This window comes from Phoca vitulina, unplaced genomic scaffold (genome assembly GCF_004348235.1).
Source record: "Phoca vitulina isolate PV1807 unplaced genomic scaffold, GSC_HSeal_1.0 scaffold8, whole genome shotgun sequence".
Lineage (NCBI taxonomy): Eukaryota > Metazoa > Chordata > Mammalia > Carnivora > Phocidae > Phoca > Phoca vitulina.
Genome location: NW_022589711.1, coordinates 41925281 through 41945893, shown reverse-complemented (window position 1 = coordinate 41945893; position 20613 = coordinate 41925281). Strand labels below are relative to the sequence as shown.

The window sequence follows — 20613 nt, the reverse complement described above, 5'->3', positions numbered from 1 at the left end:
ATCTTAGAGATACCACATGGTTAAAAGCAATGCAAGGTTCAGGTGAAGAGCATGGGACTGATGAGGGCAAAATTAGAAAAAATCATGTTTAACTGATTAAAATTCTTTTAATAGTAAATTCAAAATTCACTAAACATTTATGAAGTACCTTGCATATGTACCAACACTGGAATAGGTGCTAAGAAGGCTGAAAAACTGTATAAAACAAGTACCTAAAGAACTCAAGAAACTTAAGGTCCAGTAAAAGAGACAGAACACAAACGGACAAGCAGGGCATTAAAACAAACTGGGCCTGTCTTTATGGACCCAAAAGAATCCAGTGGACCTAGTTTATAAGCAATGCTTTGATGAGTAACAGTAAGTTTTTAAAAAAAAAAGAGAAAAACTAGAAACAAAGGTGAGATAAACTGCTACTCCTTTATCTACAAAGCCAAATTTGGAGTTGCCCGGAGAATGGGGGCGGGAAGGTCATTTTTGTCGGGCACTTTACACAGTTTGAACGTGGGAATCTCCAAGCCTGCAAATCATTACATACTTTTCTGGATAGCAAAACACCGGAAACAGGTTTCGGGAAGATTGCTTAAGGCTGTGCAAATTATCAGGAAAAGGTGGTAACAGGTGGCGAGCAGTAAGGGGATCCGCGCGGTGCTCCGAGACTCTGAGCGCACCTGGGGCTTCCGACGCGCCCGGAGAGCGCCGCCACCTGCGGAGCTCGGAGCTGCTCCCACCCAACAAAGGATAACCGCGGACAAGGGATCCGTCCTGAGGCTCATCTTCCGCTCACCGGGCCCCTGGCCCGGTCCCACCGTCCCGAAGCCCACCCAGCCCAGGAGTCAATACCTCAGGAGGGAAGTCTGGTGCCACCCTTACCGTACAGAAAATCATACTGTCGATTGGAGGAGACTTTGCCCCAGGCCCCCGACCTGATCCCGCACCGGGTCTGAGACACCTGCGGGTTGGCCTGGGGCTCCTCGATAGTCACCACATGGCTCATGGTGTCGCCTCTTCCCTCCGGCCAGCCGGGGACCAACGAGGGACGCCTAGCTGCTGTGTGCACGGTCGCTATGGTAACCTCCTCCTCAGCGCCGAGATAAGGGGCGGGGCGAGGAGCAGGAGGGGAAGGGCGGGGCGAATACATGGGGCGGGGCTAGAAACGGAAGGGGCGGGGCTGTCATGGGACAGGACAAGTAGGGTCAGGAAGAGTTGGGGGTGGTGCTAGGCGCTGGAGAGGAAGAATAGAGGAAAAAGAGATTCGTCCAGGTGCGTGAGCGGCGTGTGGGGCTCGGAGGGAAGAAAGATTGAAAAGAAGGGCAGGCTTGAGGAGGGGAGGCCGCCGGGTTGGGGAAATATGTCCTCGCTTCCCACTATGCTCCCAAAACTGCCGTGAGCCCTCAACCGCCCCCCCTGGGTCATCTCCCGGAGAGCCGGAATCTGCTGCTCAAATCCAGCAGCGATTCGGCAATTACAGTTCACAACTCTCGGAAAGCCCTGGGAAATCTGAGAATCTCCTAGAATAGTTCGGGTCTTTCATTTCGGACATCCCCTTTCCGCGGGACTTCTGCTTTTTAAAACTATTAAGGAAAATTTTAAACATAGGCAAAAGTGAATCCACTTTTAATAACCCTCACGTACCCGTCACCAAGAATCAACAATTAACATTTTGCCAATCTAGTTTCATCCCCTCCCCCGCTCCGTGCTTGAGTATTTTGAAACTAATCCCAGACATTATTTTACCCTTAAATTAATGTGCATCTCAAACTGATACGGATTTTTTTAACTTCACCATTATCACATCTAATTAATAATTCCTTCATGTCATCTAATAGTGCATGTTCAAATTAACCTGGTTAAAGCCAAAATATCATTTAATAGTTGTTTTTTTCCTATCAAAAGATCAAAAAAAAAATCTTCACATTGCATTTTGGTATAGCTCTTAAGCCTTGTAACAGTAGATTTCTAATACTTTTAATGATTTTCTTTATTAGCTGGGATTCTATAAAAAAAAAAACTTTGGGGGGGCCTGGGTGGCTCAGTTGGTTAAGGGTCTGCCTTCAGCTCGGGTCATGATCCTGGAGTCCTGGGATCAAGTTCCCCGTTGGACTCCCTGCTCAAGGAGGAGTCTGCTTCTCCCTCTGCCCCTCACCCTGATTATGCTCTCTCTCTCAAATAAATAAAATCTTTAAAAAAAAAAAAAAAACAATTTTCACCAATTCATTGGTTATCCTGAAATACCGGGATCCTAGAAGAAAGACTGGATAAATGCTGTGGTTTTTCACTTTATTATAAAATTTCAGAGAAATGAGTTGGTGCCCTAGCAACCTCCAGTGTTGGCCGGTAAGATTTTGTTTGTTTAGTATCATTAGGAATGCATACATTTTACAAATCTGATGTGTCTTAATCCATTATTATTTATGATACTCAAATGATCCTCTTAGGCTAGTGGCACACCTTAGAGCTGACTTCTTTGTCCTTTTGATGTGATCCGTAGACACTTATTGAATAAGCCTCCTGGCATGCTGTCCATCTTTCCATACATACTCCTGGTTTTGTTTACTCCTAAACTTCTTGGGGGTTTTGCAAACCAGCTATATGCTTTGTCACTCCCAAACCCTTGCTCAAGCTGATTCCTTTGCCTAAAATGCCTTTTCCTATTTATGCACCCCAACTAATTTAGGTATCTTTGAAGACTCAGTGCTAACTTTACTACCATTATGTAGTTTTCCTCAAATCCCCCAAAAAGAGTGAGGCTTCATTCTTTCTTCCAACACTATAATAGTACCAATAGCATGGACCACCTTGAATTGTAATTGTTTGCAACTCTGCTCCACACAACTGTGAGTTCATTGTGGGCACAGGCCTTCACATGATCATTTTATATCTCTGAAGTTCCTGATAAATGAAAACTTAATAAAATGATTCCTAAATTAATAAATACATCCATTTATTAAACAAATTTACTATCTACTATAAAATAGGTGAAGATTCTGAGATAATTTGTACAGCTTACTGAATGATGGAGAAAACAGACAGAAACAAAATACAATGTTATAATGGTATGATAATATTTGTCTGTGGGCATAGCTACATTTCCCACTTTCTGTCCCTTCTTCCCAGAATGTTCCTCATCCCTGTCCCCCATCTTCTCACTGCTGACTCTTCATCATTTGAGTTCTCAGCCAAAATCTCCCCTCTTCAGAAAGACTTCTCCTCACTGAATCACATTAATTATCTTCAGTAGCCAACAGCCAGCCCCCTCCATAAATATATTGGAAGACATTAACCAACAGAATATGTCAAATGCAATGAGATATATGTGACTATGATTGTCTTAGGTAGACCGTACAGGCCATTTTACTGGAGTTGCTTACTGTCTCCCTTGCTTGGAGGAAGCATGTGGCCATGTTGGGGAACCCCACGTAACAAGCTTCTTGAAGCTGAGGGCAACCTCCAACCCACAGCAAGAAACCAAAACCTTCAATCCTACAACTCAAGAAACTGAACTCTGCCAACAACCTGAGTGAGATTAAAAGCATATCCTTCCTCATTAGAACGTCAGATAAGATCACAGTCTCACCCAATATCTTGATTGCAGTCTTGTGAGACCCTAATCAGTGGAACTACTTAAGCCACGCCTAGATTCCTAACTAAAAACGGAGCTAATAAACGTATATTACCACTAGGTTTTTGGTAATGCTATACAGCAAGAAATAATGTGCAGTCTTTATGAAATTACATTGTGTCTTGTGGTTTACTTGTAACTTTGATATTGTAGAGGAGTGCTAGTTAATTAAAAAAATCATTAAAGTTAAAGTTATACTTTGCCATGTTGGAAGACAGTTGGCCATGTTCTGCTTGCCTTGTAAGGGGGATACTGTCTGCCCTTGTTCCTTTGTGTAGGAAACAACCTTGGACAATAGAGATAGTGTGCATTTCTAGAGCAAAGGGCAGGTTTGCTTAGAGCCTTAGAAGTCAGTCTCCTGGGTGCCTGGGTGGCTCAGTCGGTTAAGCGTCTGCCTTTGGCTCAGGTCATACGCCAGAGTCCCGGGATTGAGCCCTGCATCTGGCTCCCCGCTCAGTGGGGAGTCTGCTTCTCCTTCTGCCCCTCACCTCACTCATGCTCCCGCTCTCTCACACTTTCTCTCTCAAATAAATGAAAACCTTTAAAAAGAAAAAAAAGTCAGTCTCCCTTTGAGCAAAGGGCAGACATTCTTACCACCCATTATTAAAGATTTGGGTTTCCTAAGCTCACTATATTTTTTTCCAGTAATGCAACCCAATATGTATGCAGATGTCATTTGGCCTTCTTCACATCACCCTGTGGGAATTGGGGCTCAGCAAACTGACACAAAAATGCTGATATATTGCTGCTACGGCTGTAAGTAATAAATTACCTTTATCTCTGACCTAGCAGTTTGCTGGCTTCTACTAGCATTCATGGGACTGTGGTAGGCAAATAGGGTAAAGTTTCAAACCCTTCAGAGTTCTTAAAAAGCTATAGAGCATAATATATAGTACATATTTACCTGTGGAATTTGCAGGCAGAAATGTAAATACTGTACAAAATTACCTCTAAACTTATTAACTAGGGAAGTGAGAATTCAAGCCTTGTAATTCTTCTCTCTCAGCATATGGTGTCACTCCTCTACCAACATCCACTTCCTACCCTTAAGTGGTAAAGTCTCCACACCTGGAATTTGTTAGGCATGAAAAATAGCTAAGTACTTTCATCATGGTGGGATTTTAGAAAGTATTTCCTTAATTGTTGCTTGTTACATTACCAGGGCTGCCAACCACAGAATGATTGCTTGGTGCCATTCATAGGTAATGCTTCCATTCAGTACCACACAATAACATATTCACTCTATTATAAAAAAGTCCGTTAGACTCACCATTTCAACTCTTGCTGCCTATTAATATAGCAATTACAATAGCAATAGTGAAGAGCCCCACGGGCTTAAAATAGTAAAATATTGTTGGTTAGAATCAGAATTGGGAAGCAAGAACTTGATATGAAAGGCACTAATCAAACCAACCTCAGAGTTGCCTCTGTAAAACAGATGGTTGAATCTAATCCTTTATTATTTAGTCTCCACACACCACCTACTCTCAATTTAATCTCCAGTTACAGCTCTAAAATTGTCGTGTTTTTCTTGGGGGAAGTGGGTTTTTGAGATTTTTCTTGGGGGAGAATGGGAAACGCTAAATGTCATTGTGTTATACTCCTATTTTGCCTTTAAGACGAAGGCCATCCTATTGCTGGGTGAACTGGGGAGACCCTGGTTCTTGAGCCACCGACCCAGCCAGACCTGAAGGAGTTGCCGAAGGTTCTTGGTCTTGTCACGAGGAGGAATTCAAGGACAGACATGCAGCACAGTGGATGAGTAACAGAAGCGGGAAGTTTATTAAAGTAAAAAGTACCCTGTGGAGATGTGAGAGCAAGAATGATAGCAAGAACAATGTGTGCCGTGGGGGTTTCGGTTTCTAGCTTTTATTGACCGTTATTAACTAAGAGGCAAAATGTTTATTACTTGGGGTGGGAAGCAGTGTTTTACACTTTTTCTTCCTAATTTGGTCAGGGTTTCCTGTCATAGCATCCACCATCTCAGGCCTGTTTGGTTAGATCTGGCTTCTTGTGGAGTGCTGCCAGGACAGGCCTCTGACTTTCCCAATAGCTGGCCATGACTTCCTCAGTCCTGGCCTCCAGGTATCCAGTTAGAACCTAACTAACTGCCTACTCTAACAACAACCCCACAAGTCTAACCACATTTAGACTGAGTAAGAAAAGTAAAGAATGGTGTTTATGTTAAAACCAATCATTAACCTTAAAGCTTACCTCTTCATAAATTAAAAGGCAGAAGAAAAAGCAACCTACATGTGTAGGGTAACTGTACCGTTCTTTTTTTTTTTTTTAAAGATTTTACTTATTCATTTGAGACACAGAGATACAGAGAGAGAGAGAGAGAGAGAGCATGAGCAGGGGGAGAGGGAGAAGCAGGCTCCCCACCGAGCCAGGAGCCCAATGTGGGACTCGATCCCAGGACCCTGGGATCATGACCTGAGCCGAAGGCAGATGCTTAACCATCTGAGCCACCCAGGTGCCCCTAACTACCATTCTGAAACAAGAGGAGAAGTAAGTAGCTGGATATGAATAACATAAATATTTCATTTTGGAAAGGATTATCTTTTGGTCTTTTTTTCAAGGGCAGGAGAATATTCCATCCCGAAGAAGCAGTTGTTGGAAGGGTTTAAAGCATCACAGTTGCTCAATTGATGAATCACTGAACTCTGCCCCTGAAACTAATAATACACTGTATGTTAAGTAATTGAATTTAAATAAAATAAAGTAAAATTTTTTTTAAAAAGAGTCACAGTGCTCAGGGAGGAAACTAAGAGCTTGCTAATATGTGGAACACAGCCTGTTAAAGGAAGTGGGGACAGGGCAAGAAGGGGCTGCTACCCAACTTCTTTGCCCGAGGCCTGCCAATACTAGCTTACCCTGAGGAAATCACAGAGTATTGTCACTGCAGTACATTTTCTTCACTGAAGCAAGGAAGGAGAGTGGGCAAGAAAAATCTTTTCTCAATTGCTGAAACTGTTACAGCATTTTGGTCTATAATCCACATCTACATGGTTCTCTTAACTCCCTAAATTCTCCCAGATATTTCTTTCTCTTTTCTTCCTTGTTGATTTCCTAGACACAAAAGTTCAGTAGCACATTAGAGATCAATGATTAATTTAAAAATAAGAAATATTCACCTTGCATTTAGACAAATTAAGTGGGATAGTAGATTGAGCACAGACCTTAGAAGGAGATGATGTTGAGTCTCATGCCTACCACTTACGAGTTATGTGACCTTGAACAAACAAATCATGTCCATCTCTCAATGTTCTCATCAATAATGTAAATAGTAAGCTCAACTGCTGTGAAGATCAAATGATGGTTCACAAACTCATCGTGTATGGAAGACATTACAGCTGAAGATTATGCTGCCATTTCAACTGCTTATACATTTTAAGTGGGCCCATCTTACAAATCTGGCTTCTCTATTAAGAATTATCAGTGCCAATATGAGAGTTATTGGACAATACTAGAGGGAAAAATCAGTTCAAGCAACATTTTCTTTTTGTCTCTCTCCTTATTTAAGATAGATCTATGGGAAAAAATACTTGAAGATTCTTTGTAGCAAGAGGGCAAAATAAAGCTTTCTTTGGAATAATTTGCCTGAATAAAACTTTATGCTGTGTCTACCATCTGCTAACTACTGTTGGGGCACCAAAATGAGTATGACAAGATCACAGCACATCATCTACAAATTCACAATATGTCTTTATAACAAAATGATTATTTTTACTTAAAAGCAAGGACACGGCTAAAGCTCTTAGAATAAAACTTACCTTGTTTAACACCACCTACAAGGGTAATGAAAGAGGACATCAAAATAATTAAATTCAATTATTACCCCACGAAGCAGTGTTTTCCAAATTGCATTTAGTGGGATGCTACCAGCATAGTTTTCCTTGTTTTTCATGTGTGGATAACTGCCTTCTTTATCCTGCTCTGTGCATGACACACTGTCATCATTGGTCCCTGAAAGATCACTTTGTTTATTTGCATTTATTCCCATTCTCTTCCCCCACTTACCTTCCTTCATAAACAACCATTCTGTTTAAAGCAAGTCTTTTTACATATATGCCTTCTTGTGTGTATTTTTGGGTTTTGTACCCCTTCTTTAAATTTATGTAATTGGTATTGGGATATGTATCTATTCTCTTTCTTACTTTTTTCACTACCCACACTCTTTTAAAAATGTGTCCATGTTACTTTGTGTATGCTGTCAAGGTCTTCTAGTATGTGCCTAGTACACTACATTTCCCTGTCCACCCCCGCAGTGATGAATGCCCACATTGCCTCCAATTCTCTGCCCCATAAATATGCTGTGACAATTATCCCCATATATGTTTCCTTATGGACTTGCTGAGGAAGTCTTTGGAATACAGATCCAGAAACAGAATTGCTGAGTCACAGAATATGCATCTACTCTTAAATTAACTGGATACCGCCTAACTTCCCTCCAAAATGGCAGGACCATTCCACATTCCCAACAGTAACCTGGAAGGATTCCTACATCCTTACAGGGACTTGGCATTATTCAGCTTTCTAATTTTTGTCAGTCTAATGGGTCTAAAGTGATACTTCACTGTTGTTTTATTCTCCATATCTATGATTCATACTTGTTTGGAATAGCTCTTTTTATAAGTGCTGGCCTCAGTTTTTCTCTTCTATATATTCTACATATCCTCTTGCAGTAAGTAGGCAAACAAAAAAGTTGCTTGAACATTTCTGCTTCTAATACTGTCTGTTCATAACCCTTTTCCATTTCTCTATTGAGGTTGCTATTCTCTTATTGTTACTTTCTATATGTTCCTTAAATATTCTAGACATCAATCCCTTGTTGGATTTAGATATTTCAAGTATCTTTGACCAATTCATCATCTATGTGTTAACTTTGTCTATAGTTTCTATTAAAAGATAAACTGAGGTATAATAAAAATTTAAGAGTTTGTTTGAACAAGAATTGGTACAAATTGGGCAGCAGAAACGGTTAGGAACACTCACTCCACTGACAGGAGCTCAGAGAGAAGGCGGAAGAAAAGTAAACAAATTATTGACTGGCTACAGCTTAAACTTGAGTTGGCTGTTTGTGAATGTTTGTCCTTAGCATTTTGATTTTGTAACCTTGAGGTATTTATAGGCTTAATTTTTGGTTTGCTTAATGTAGGCCACTGCAGCATTAGGGCTACATCAGTCTGATGGCTTCTTTAATTAATTTAACATGTCCTACAGAAAACATCAAGCCTTTGTTTTGATGTAATTAACTTCATCTTTTTTTTTTTCTTTTACTGATGATGAGAGAAAAACTCTCTAAAGGCCTGATATATAAGGGAAGCCATTTTAGATTTCTTCCTAAGTTAGCATGACTGTACATAAACTTTGTTCAAAACAAAGGCCTGACTTATGGCCTGCCATACATGCATTGTACGTGTGCTTGTGTAGCCTAAGGAAAGGTAGCCTAAAGGAAAAACCCTCTTGTCCTTGAGATATCAATCAACATTCCTGTTCCCTGCATTCCTTTACAATAAAACTCGTCATTCCTGCCTATATGCTAACCTGTAATCTTTTGAGCTTTTACAAGATGTAAAAAAGTATGTACCTGTAAAAACTGTTCATTCTCCACAGTACTTTCTTCCCTGTGAAGAGTGTGTTTCATGGGCAGCTGTTTTAACTTGGGCTCAAATAAAACTCTCTTTACTTTTAGAGATTCTAAATGGTTTGTTCAATTTGTGTTGACACAATCTGTGCTTTTGAAATGTTGTCAAATAGGTTGTACCTCCCTTCTCAGTATAAAGATAACCTCCACCAACTTTACATTAATGTATTTTGGGGTCCTAAGTAACAGAGGCATGCTATTAAAGTTGGGATGGTTTTTTTTTAAAGATTTTATTTTTAAGTAATCGCTAAACCCAGCGTGGGGCTTGAACTCATGACCCCGAGATCAAGAGTCAAACGCTCCACTGACTGAGCCAGTCAGGCACCCTAAAGTTGGGATGATAAAAAAAAAAAGAAAAGAAAAGATATGCTCCTCTATTATCACTACCTTCTATTAATTTCTTAGTTTGACCTTTCACATGTACACCTTTAATGCATCCAGAGCCCCACCTTTTGATGTAGTGTTTAATTTTCTTCCATTTGTTTCTTTTTCACATTGATTTGTGCAGCCATGTTTATTGTACATTACCTTTCCAACTGATGTTGAGGTTGGTAGTCCAAGAAACACTGTTTAAATAGCAAGATATTAAACAAGAGTAGTGAACACCTAGTTGAAAGAACTAATAATGGTAGATAAGGGTTATTTTAGGAGAACATAAGGACAATATGTTGTATTTTTAAACATACCAATCCATAATGAAGTAAAAATCATGCTCATTAAAAGTTTTTAGATGACAAAATAGGGATGGTTTTAATAATTTGGAAAATACACATAGAGAAATTACTTCTAGGGCGCCTGGGTGGCTCAGTTGGTTAAGCCTCTGCCTTCGGCTCAGGTCATGATCCTGGAGTGCCAGAATCGAGTCCTGCATGGGTTCCCTGCTTAGCAGGGAGTCTGTTTCTCCCTCTGATCCTCCTCCTTCTCATGCTTTCTCTCTCTCTTAAATAAATAAAATCTTTTTTAAAAAAAGAAATTACTTCCATATAGCACCAGTTCACAGACATACCAATGAATTCCCTGAGCTAAATCTCTGAAATACAGAAACAAACCTTTGTTAGGTGATACTGAAAGTCTGATTACCCAAAATATCAATCACTAGGCAGCTATCTGAACAATGCCTTGAAGTCCTGCTTTAAAAAATAAGTTCATTCCCTTTCTCCAACAATTCTCTGCAGGAAAAACAAAAACAAAAACAAAAAAACCACAATTGCAAATAGTAGGTGCCAGTTTACTCATATACCAATCGAATTCGAGAAATGCCAAGGAAAATCATTTTTCAATTTTATTACCTGGTATATTTGCCCTATGATTGAACAATTCATACTGAAATCAAATAAGTTAGAAAGGGAGCTATAAACACCAATTCGTTAAGAATTTTAAGTGTATGGTATACGGTATGAATATTAGGAGAATTTTCTTCCCCACACTTGTGGATTGCATTGTTCAAATGTCTTTGCTGATCATTTTTAACTAAATCAGAAAAAGACGGAGGTGGAGGTGGGGATGCGGTGGGAGAGAAGGGCAGATAATACAACAGGAAACATGCGGAACTAATCCGTTACTGGGGGGAGCTGGCTCTCATTAGTGGTTTCTCTGGTTTAGCGTGGACAAGTCATTTCACCTTCTTCGGCTTCGATTTTCCACTGCTAGGCGGAGAGGTTAAGAAATATGACCTAACTCCTCTCTTCCTTTTCGAGTCGTCCCCCAGTTGATTGACAAACTTTGCCCTTTCATCCCGCCTCTCTGCACCTGCGCGGAAGAGGCGCCCTCGCTTTACATAATTCATTTAGCCCCCTCTGCGCAGGCGCCACTTTTTACCTTTTCTCGCCCTCCTGATTCCCTCCGGGTCTGAGAGAGGCAGGACTTCCTGTCCCTTGTAGAGCCACTGCCGGAAGTGACTGCGGGCAAATCGGCCTTCGCCAAGCCTGGGAGAGTGTAGGGGTGGCGGTGCTAGTTGCTGCTTTAGGCTTCAAAGATGCCCGGTCTGACGGGCGCAAGCCCTACCCCGTCTGACTCACAGGAGAAGAAGCCGGTGAAGCCCTGCTGCGCCTGCCCGGAGACCAAGAAGGCGCGCGATGCTTGGTCAGTGCGCAAGCGGGGAGGGTCAGCGGGCACGCCCTGCGCTTCGCCTTCCGGTGCCTTCGTGCCCTGCCTGCCCTTGGGCTCCGAGTTTTGCTGTGCTGCGTTCTTGAGAGTTAAAGGCCCCTGTAGGCTTTGGGTCAGCTGTCTCTTGACTGAACCCACAGCCCAGCCCGGAGACATGGATGAAGGGTTAGGAGAGAGGTCAGATTGAACCGGGCTCGCTTCACCCGCTCATCCGTTACTGCAAAGGGCTTTTGAGCATGTTATGTGTCGAGCACTGCCTTACGTCTACTAAAGACATAGAAATAGATAAAGATGCTACTTGATTGAGCGCCTGGGTGGCTCAGTTGTTAAGCGTCTGCCTTCGGCTCAGGTCATGATCCCGGGATCCTGGGATCGAGTCCCGCATCGGGCTCCCTGCTCGGCCGGAGGCCTGCTTCTCCCTCTCCCACTCCCCCTGCTTGTGTTCCCTCCCTTGCTGTCTCTCTTTGTCAAATAAATAAATAAATAAAATCTTTAAAAAAAAAAAAAAGATGCTACTTGATTTAAAGGAGCTTAAAATTAATGGAGACATATGCCAAGCTTGCTGTTACCACGTGCTATGGGCTATGATAGAAGATTTGGCAAGATCAAAGAGTAAAAGTTTTCTGGTAAAATGTTGGCATAGTAGGACACGGTACATTTCTTAAAGTACTGAAGAGTTCCCCTTACTCTCCCCCCTCTTTGGGTAGATGAATTAAAAATCAGCCTATGACGTTGGTGACACAGTGTTCAGAATAGTACATCTAAATTGCTATCAACGCACAAAAGGTTTTATTTGTTCTCATTTTATACAGCCTGTGTTGTGGAACAAATCTCAGGGGGGTTGCTCAGAAAATGTGAATGTACACCTCTCCCTCCAGCCCCTTTTTGTCCTATAAAAAATAATCAAAGGTGGCATGGTGGGGTTAATAAGAGTTTTAGGAGCTTAGTGCTTTTTATTAATACTCAGTACTTTGCAAATAATACTGTGAAAGGAGAATTGAAAGACTACAATCTGATACTGAAAATAGCTTTCCTAGTTAACAGTAAGTGCTTGTTGAATCTGAAAATAGTATGGTGTCATGATTAAGAGCCTGGGATCCAGAGTTAAGCTTTGAGTCCTGGTCCACCAGCTCTGTGACCTAGAGCAAGTTATTTAAGGTACCTCCTCCCATGTCTGTAAAATGGGCCCTAATAAAAGTATCCACCTCTAGGATTACTGTAAGGGTTAATGATACAAGCCACACAAGTGCCTTGCTAGCTATTATCTTCATAGGGAGCTCGCTATCCCAAGCATTCATTCATTTGCAGGCAGCCCTTGAGCTATTGAAGGATGTATAGGATTTGGATCTTTCAAGAAGGAGAACCTATCCTTCAAATTGTTTTTGTGTTAATTGCCTCAGACCAGTGTGCCCAAATACCTATAGTCAGTAGTAAGTTTTTTCTTATGATTGAATTTGGCTTAACTTGATCTTTGCTAAAATTACATTTTCAGGCCCTAGAAATAAAGCTGTGTGGTCCTAGGTTTTACTTTGTGAATTTTACAAATAAAAAGTTCTTTGATCATCACAAGGGAGGCTCATCAGGCTGCTGTTGGCTGCCAGATCTTGCTGTTTATGTTGTTGGGTGTATTATGATTAGAAGGAGATTTATTTAGGTCTATTTGAATGTAGGGCAGAATAAAAAATTTAATTCCTCTGTAATAGGCAAAAAATTAAGTTCTTCTCTCTGTCCTTCATTTAAGATAAATACTGTATTCAGATGGTTTGTTTCATTAGAAAACTGTATCGTTCCTTGGATATGAACTAGAAGCAATATTATACATAATTATTTCTTCTAATTAGATTCTCCCTAAAAACTAGTTATGTGTGGAACATCTTCATGGGCATGGAAATAGCACAAGAGCCAATAAAAACAAAGCCATTTGGTGTAATAGCATTTTTTTTAACCCCAGCTATCTTCCATCAGATCCATGTTCTACCTCACTCCCCATCACTATCATGTGTGCTTATTTACTACTAATGTGTTTAATGTTTACTTTGTTAGATAACAAGTACATTATGTTTTATAGCATCATTGAGAAAGGAGAAGAGCACTGTGGACACCTAATCGAGGCCCACAAGGAGTGCATGAGAGCCCTGGGATTTAAGATATGAAACGGTGAGCAGGATACTTTCTGACTGGAAAGATAATACATAAACTTAATGCTTCAGATTTGTGCTTTATAGATTAAGCAGTCATTAGGCAACATTCTATTCAAAAGATAGTTCACCTGGTTAATCTAAGATGCTGAAGTATCACTTAAAAAATAATTTTCAGTTTCTAATGTAGGGAGTAAATGATGCTAATAAATTGAGAGGCATTCAGTGGATTTGGGGAGGGAGAATTTATCTTTCAAAAAAGGGTTTGATAAAAGCCTTTAGCGTCAGAAGGAATAATGGTTTAGGAAGTTCAAAATATTCAGTTGTCTGACTTAAAGGAACTAAAAGGAAAATACTCTTTATTTCTTATTCCCGGTATTGTGGGTCTTTAGTAGGGGCTTTTAAATAGGGAGTAAGCAGTACATGGAAGCATTGCTTTCTGCAAAAGAGAAAGGAATTATAGCTATTTCTTTTGTACCAAGCTTCTAATAATACTATAACCTCAGACCTTTTTTTTTTTTAAGATTTTTATTTATTTATTTGACACAGAGAGAGAGAGAGCACACAGGTAGGCAGAGCGGCAGGCAGAGGGAGAGAGAGAGAAGCAGGCTCCCTGCAGAGCCGAGAGCCCAATACGGGGCTGGAACCCAGGACCCTGGGATCATGACCTGAGCCGAGGGCAGATGCTTAGCAGACTGAGCCACCCAGGTGCCCCAGACAATTTTTTTTAAAAGAACTTTGAATCCAAATTTTAATGCTGAAGGGATCTTAAATTATACAACAATACCATAAATAAATGATCTTTTGTTTGGAAGCTCTTTCTTCAGATAGCACCTTATTTCCCTCCCTCACTTCATTCAGGTCTCTGTTCAAAAGTCTCATTATGAGGTGCCTGGTTAAGTGTCTGCCTTCGGCTCAGGTCATGATCCCCGGGTCCTAGGATTGAGCCCCGGGTCAGGCTCCTTGCTCAGTGGGGAGTCTGCTTCTCCTTCTCCATCCGCCTCTCCCCCACCTTGTGCTTTCTCTCTCTCTCAAATAAATCAATAAAATCTTAAAAAAAAAGAAGTCTCCTTATTAGAGAAGCTTTGCCTCAACACTCCACCTGAAATAGCATCCCTTCCCCATCATTCTATCCCAGCACTGTCCAGTGGAACTTGCGGTGATAATGAAGGTGTGCTGTACCTTCACTCTCCACTATGCCGTATGTGGAGTCGTGTGTGGCTATTGAGCCCTTGAAATGTGGCCAGTAAAACTGAAGAAAGAACTGAATTTTTAGTTTAATCTTAATGTGAATAGCCACATTGAGCTAGTGACTACCCTATTCTTAACATCACTGCTTGCATATTAGATATTTATTTATTGTCTGCATTGCTTTACACCAAGTAGAATGTAAGCCCTGAGAAAGTAAGAATTTTTTGCTTCACTCAACTGTCATATACCCAGGACCCATAACCATGCCTGGCACATAGTAGGTGCTCAATAGAGGGTTGTTAATTAAATGAATAAATAAATGAGGAACTAAGGCCTATAGGTATGGAATGGCTCCCAAGGTGAGTTAGCAGGATCAGGACTGGAACCTCTGTCTCCAGGCAGACTTCCTTTGCTTTTTGCCCCCACCCCCCCACCCCCAACATCCACACCACACCGCCACTTTTAACTTAATAATAGCTGAGAGATAATGCCAAAGTCACATTCCAATATAACAGTAAATAGAAAGCCTGGTTTCTTTCCCTTTCACCTCTCTCTCCTGCCTCTTTAGAATTTCACATATGGCTAGTCTTCCTCACTGAGCTATAAAAAAGGATGGATAAGGAACCTGTTCCAAGCTGATAAGAAGTACCACTACGTGGTGGAAAACAGTCTAGGCTGAAAGTTCTGAGGCTTAATTTTGGTTCTCCTGATGTCTAGCAAACTTAGCATGTATTTTACTTCAGCTGCGTTTAACATTCATCAAGACACTAATCCTCTCTGGGTTTCATTTTTTTAATTTATAAAAAGAGAACCATAATACATTTTGTGATTTTATATATGGTATGGTGTATCTACTCTGTGTGTACATGACATACTTAAATGGCTTTTAAATTTCCTTAAATCCCATGGTGAATCATTTTGTAAAATAAGTAAGTTTGGGTGTATGTTTGGGGGGGTGTTCTTTAAAAATGGAAGTATACCTATTGATTATTTCTGAAGACCTGGAATCTTAACATTTGTACACGGTTTCCTTTTTCATAATCTAACTCTCTTCCTTAGGGTGTTGTGTAAACTGTTGGTTAGTGCCAAGCCTGTCTTGGTAAAAAAGGTGATTTTTAAAAATGCTAATTTTAGGAGCAGCAGAAGCTTCTCTTGGACTTCACATGGACCACAAAGGTGCTACAACTGTTGTCATAATTAGCATAAATTCACAAGGACTCGAAGATATCCTAGTTTTCTTTATATCATTGGGACAGAGAGTGAGAGTGATTCCTATGTACTTCGTTTGTGTGTAGAAGAAAATGCAAGAGATTTGGACTTAAAAGACTTGATGTTTAACTGATTGTGTGGTTTTGGGCAAGTCATTAACTTCTGAACCTTAGTTCACTTCATAGTCATTGTGATGATTAAATGACAGGTGTATGAATAGGATTTGTAAACTATCAAAGAGAAACCAGAACAGAATAGCCTGTGTCTTGGGAATTGGGAGTAGCAGACATTCAGTTGAGGTCTGTTGAATATATGACCTGATTACATATTTTTGAATCCTGGTTATGAGAAGAACAATCTGAATCCACATAGGGCCTTTTTTAGAATTCAGATGTCATGTTTTCATTGTCAGCATGATAGTACTTTTGGAAAAGGAACAGGTGTTTGGATCTCCTTTGGTTCCAGGTGTCCTATTTCCCCAACCCCCATTGGGAAATGGACAAACAGCGAAGTAAAAAAAAGACTTGTTCAAGTTAAGAATGGTTAGCTGGTGGAATTAAAACTAGAGTCTAGGTCTTTTATGTTCTCTAAAACACAGATGCTTTACACTTCATTCCTTGCACTTAATGAGATCTTATTGCCAACATACTCATTTTTAGAACTGCACACAGACTTGCTCTTCAATCCTAAAACTTTATTATGAATGCAAATTAGAAAGACCTATTGTTGAAATGTGTAGGTATATATATCTCAGTAACTAGGTCATTGGCTGTAAAATCCAGTACTAGTGTCTACGTTGTTACAAAATAAACGTAACTAAATTGATATCCCTTAGACTATTAGATCACATTTTTCTGAGGATAGCTGTAAAGGAAAAATACTTTTGCAAACCTATATCTTCCCAGTAATGATCACAAAAGTTACTTAATTCAAAAACCTTTGTAGATTTTAATGTTATATCCGAAATAAGATAGGTCTTATTGTACCTTGAATTTAGTACATCGGGACTTAATATAAAAGTAGGCTACATTCAGCCAAAGGTGTACAGTCTGAGGACTGTTTTCCAAAATTCACATGCCCTAGGCCTTGATCTGTTCCTGTTGACTCAGAAACTGCTAGATAATGTTCATGTGCACCCTTTAAGAACCATTGGGTTAAGCTGAAGAAGTAGCAGGGATATTGCTAAATATAAACTACCTAAAGATTTAATAGTAGCAAAGACAAAGACTTGAAAACTACTCCTAAGGAAAAATAGGTGTGTGATGGTGGTGATTCTAGACACTTTCTTCTATCATACGACTTTTTTTTTTTTCACTGAAAGAGAAACTAGAGGAACCGAGAACGTGCTTAAAAATGTAAAGAGGAAATGGCAGCTAGTATCTTTCTGACTTTAGGAGTCAAAAGGAACCTTGAGAAGTCAGCCTGGGGGCTAAAATCATTGAAAGAAAATGAAAGGACTAGGACTGAGCAGTGGGGATACTCAATATTTACTGTTTAACAGAACTTAATAGTTGGTTAAAATATGCTGATTTCTCACCCACACCCACCTGATTATGTATGAAAATATAATCCCAAGAAAATCCAGGAAAAGTGTCATTTCTTGCTATTCAAACATTTATTCACTGAATATATATTTATTGTTTAATACCCTAGAAAATGCTAACATGAGAAAGACAGGGTCTCTTCTGTCAAGGACTTTACATCCAGACAAGTAACCAAGAGGTTTACACCCAAAGGCTTTCAAGAGTAGCCCCTCCTGATATATAGTTAGTGGCCGAAGAGGTAACAGAGCTCTAGATTGCTCTTATAATATCGGGTGGCTTCATTTCTGCTTATCTCTCTTGCTCAATCCTTTGCTTAAGTGTATTCTTCCTTTGAGCCTTTTAGAAAAGAGAGTTTAGATGTTTGTATTGTTGATGAGGCTTATCTTTTCTAAACCACCTACAGGGAATAATAGCTAGATGAAGGAAGAAGCACTTGCATTGGGCTTGAAGAGTTGGCTAGCCCAAATTACTTACCTTTTTAAGCATTGCTCTCTGTCTTCTGGGAGAGGGACTGGGGGTCGGAGTGGGTGAGAACAGTCTGGGGAGAAGCCTGGTACTGATTGACTTAGACCAGCAACCCTATCCTCTACTACTCTCCTTTTTTGCCATTTTTTGCCCTGGGGATGAAGTGAGTAACTTTCCACAGGAAGTCCCTTGTATACAGAGCTGACCTTCTGCCTTCCACTTTGTGGATCTTTGCCAAGCATACTTGAATCAACAAGAAGGGGTTTGCAAGTCTCTTCTTTTGAATATCTGTAAAAATAAACTGTCCTAGCCTTTTTGGGAAGATATTTTTTTGGTAAATAAACATACATAGTTTTTAACAAAGACTTCTAAAGATTAAAAAGTGTACTGGATTGAACAGTTTCAGTGATGTTTTTTAGTTAGACAAAACTAGAATTTAAAACTGTAGGTTTTTATTCTAAACCACAGTTTAGAGTTAATAGTACTTGGGTGAAACATTCATTTCTACTGGTCTTAATTCCCTAATTCCATAGGTCTGTCATGATGTTTGAAATCTAATTTTCTAATATAAATTTTTTTTTGTAGGTGGTTTACTCTGTGAATGAATAATTCCTGAAGAATGAAGAAGATTCAGTAGTTTTGGGAATTCTTTGAGGAACTTTGATAAATGGAAAAAGTATAATTTATTAAAAAAGAAAATATCTCTGGTCAGAAATCTTTAGGTGTGTTTCTTTTTGTGTTCCTCACATCCTTACATGGCATTTATTTGTTTTTCTTAAAGGATATAGTATAAAAAATCTTGTAATATTAATTTCTTTTGTTGTGTCATTCTGGGAATTCTAGATATTTGTTGTAAGATACTGATCTCACTCAGTGAACTCTCCAAATGAAGCGCATAGAAGTAAGGAAATAACCCCTTACCAATTCAGAATGAGTATGGTAGCCATATCATCTCATTCAATGTTTTGTTTTTTATTTTAAACTTACTTAAAGGCAAGAACTGGACAAGCCTTCAGCCTTAATATTTTGTATCATTATTGTTATTCTTTACTAGTTCTCTCTTTGGGAAAGTTAATTGTTTAGATTTTGGACCACATTCAGGTGCCTTGGCTTGGAAGATCTCAACTGTTTTGCATAATTAATCTGTAGATGTCTAGTTACATTTTAAGATAAACCAGGATCATTAGTTTAATGCCTACTGGCCAGATAATTGTCTCTTATTGATTAGAAGCTAGCCCAGATCAGAGGCTGGACTAGTACAGATAAGTCACTAATGAAATAGCTCAGTGCTCTGCTGTAGTGATACCCGGAGTAGTACATAGAGTATGGTTTGCTTACTATAGCAACCCCATGATCCTGTTAGCTGCTTATGGGCTAACGAAGCAAAGTCATATTCTGCCTGAAGTAAATTGAGTTTCAAATCTCAACAACAAAAGATACTGATAAACATAAGAGAATATGTAGTGTCCATACGTCATTCTGTGATGGGAAAATTGCCTTTTATAAAAAAAAGGAGCTGAATTAAGTTATTCCTTAGGATTCACAGCGTGGCTTTGAAGTATGACAGACTTAGGTTCAACAGGTCACAACCTCTTTCAGTCTGTTTTTCTCATCTGAAAGAAAAAAGAAGCAAGGATAGAAATAATACTTAATGTACAAGATTGTGAGTACTAATTAAAATGGTGTATATACTGTGCATTTGACAGAGTATCTAGCATTTAGTGTTAATTAACATTCTCTAATTCTTTGATTCTCTACTCATATTTCTACCTGAATATTTGTTTGGATATAATACTTTTAAGAAGTACTTTAGGGGTGCCAGGGTGGCTCAGTCGTTAAGCGTCTACCTTCGGCTCAGGTCATGATCCCAGGTTCCTGGGATCGAGCTCCGCATCGGGTTCCCTGCTCAGCGGGAAGCCTGCTTCTCCCTCTCCTGCTCCCCCTGCTTGTGTTCCCTCTCTCTCTGTGTCTCTCTCTGTCAAATAAATAAATAAAATCTTAAAAAAAAAAAAAGTACTTTATAGCTTTCAGAGTATTCTTCTAGGTGAAGAATAGAATCTTGGACTCCTAAGATAAAAATCAACTTCCCACCGAACACCAGTCCTTGGCAGATGGTCATCTAGATTCTGCTTGAATATGTCCTGGACTACAAAAAGGAGGAAAAAAAACCTATAAACTTACCACCCAGTGTTAATTTTTGCTGTATGCTGTTCCAGACTTTTCTTATGCATTTATACATGTTTTAAAATAAAAGATAAGGTCATTTTTCTATGCTATATATTTTTAACGAAATCATATTACCTTTTCCCCTTGATATATTTTACCAGCCATGAATATAGTCCTCATAATATGATTTGTATTGGCTATGTAGGAATCCATTCTGAGCTTACTATAATTTAACCAATTCCCTATTTGTATATTCATTCATTCAACAAAATGTTTTGTAGAATGCTTGCTGTTATGCCAGATACCATTCGTGGAATTGAGTATTGGTCTTGAGCAGGACATATAACTGATACCTAAATTATTTCTGATTTTGTTGTTGTTGTTTTGTTGGTTGGTTTTATAGAAACATATAAGGAAGAAAGGAAGAAATCACTTGAAATCCTACCAGTCTACAATAGGACTACTTTTTGGTGACTTTGCCATTCATCTCTTTCTGCATATATATACTTTATTTTTTTTTATTTT

At 39.6% G+C, this 20613-nt stretch overlaps 2 protein-coding genes and 1 long non-coding RNA gene across 3 annotated transcripts in view; 2 read left to right on the top strand and 1 right to left on the bottom strand.

Annotated features, from left to right (window-relative positions):
- The window catches only part of CFAP91 (cilia and flagella associated protein 91), a 95352-nt gene extending 94270 nt beyond the window's left edge, over window positions 1-1082 (bottom strand). The window contains exon 1 of the mRNA XM_032406629.1: window positions 871-1082. Coding sequence (XP_032262520.1) covers window positions 871-994 — 124 coding nt within the window. The 5' untranslated portion in view covers window positions 995-1082. The remainder of the gene's footprint in view (window positions 1-870) is intronic.
- Window positions 1083-1173: 91 nt separating this feature from the next.
- On the top strand, window positions 1174-5871 carry LOC116633860. The gene is made up of 3 exons (XR_004299796.1): window positions 1174-1260; window positions 4265-4375; window positions 5239-5871. It is a non-coding gene; the product is annotated as an uncharacterized LOC116633860 (long non-coding RNA).
- A 5271-nt stretch (window positions 5872-11142) lies between these two features.
- On the top strand, window positions 11143-18995 carry LOC116633859 (cytochrome c oxidase copper chaperone). Its single transcript, XM_032406631.1, has 3 exons — window positions 11143-11351; window positions 13444-13532; window positions 18508-18995. The coding sequence occupies exons 1-2, from the start codon at window positions 11245-11247 to the stop codon at window positions 13526-13528; spliced, it is 192 nt and encodes a 63-aa protein (XP_032262522.1). The 5' UTR covers window positions 11143-11244; the 3' UTR covers window positions 13529-13532; window positions 18508-18995.
- Window positions 18996-20613: the final 1618 nt, after the last annotated feature.

Excerpts from the sequence above, each read along its gene's own strand:
- LOC116633859 (XM_032406631.1), top strand. The coding sequence starts at position 11,245 with ATGCCCGGTCTGACGGGCGCAAGCCCTACCCCGTCTGACTCACAGGAG. Across the intron at positions 11,352-13,443 it reads AAGAAGGCGCGCGATGCTTG|CATCATTGAGAAAGGAGAAG; the intron begins GTCAGTGCGCAA and ends TATGTTTTATAG.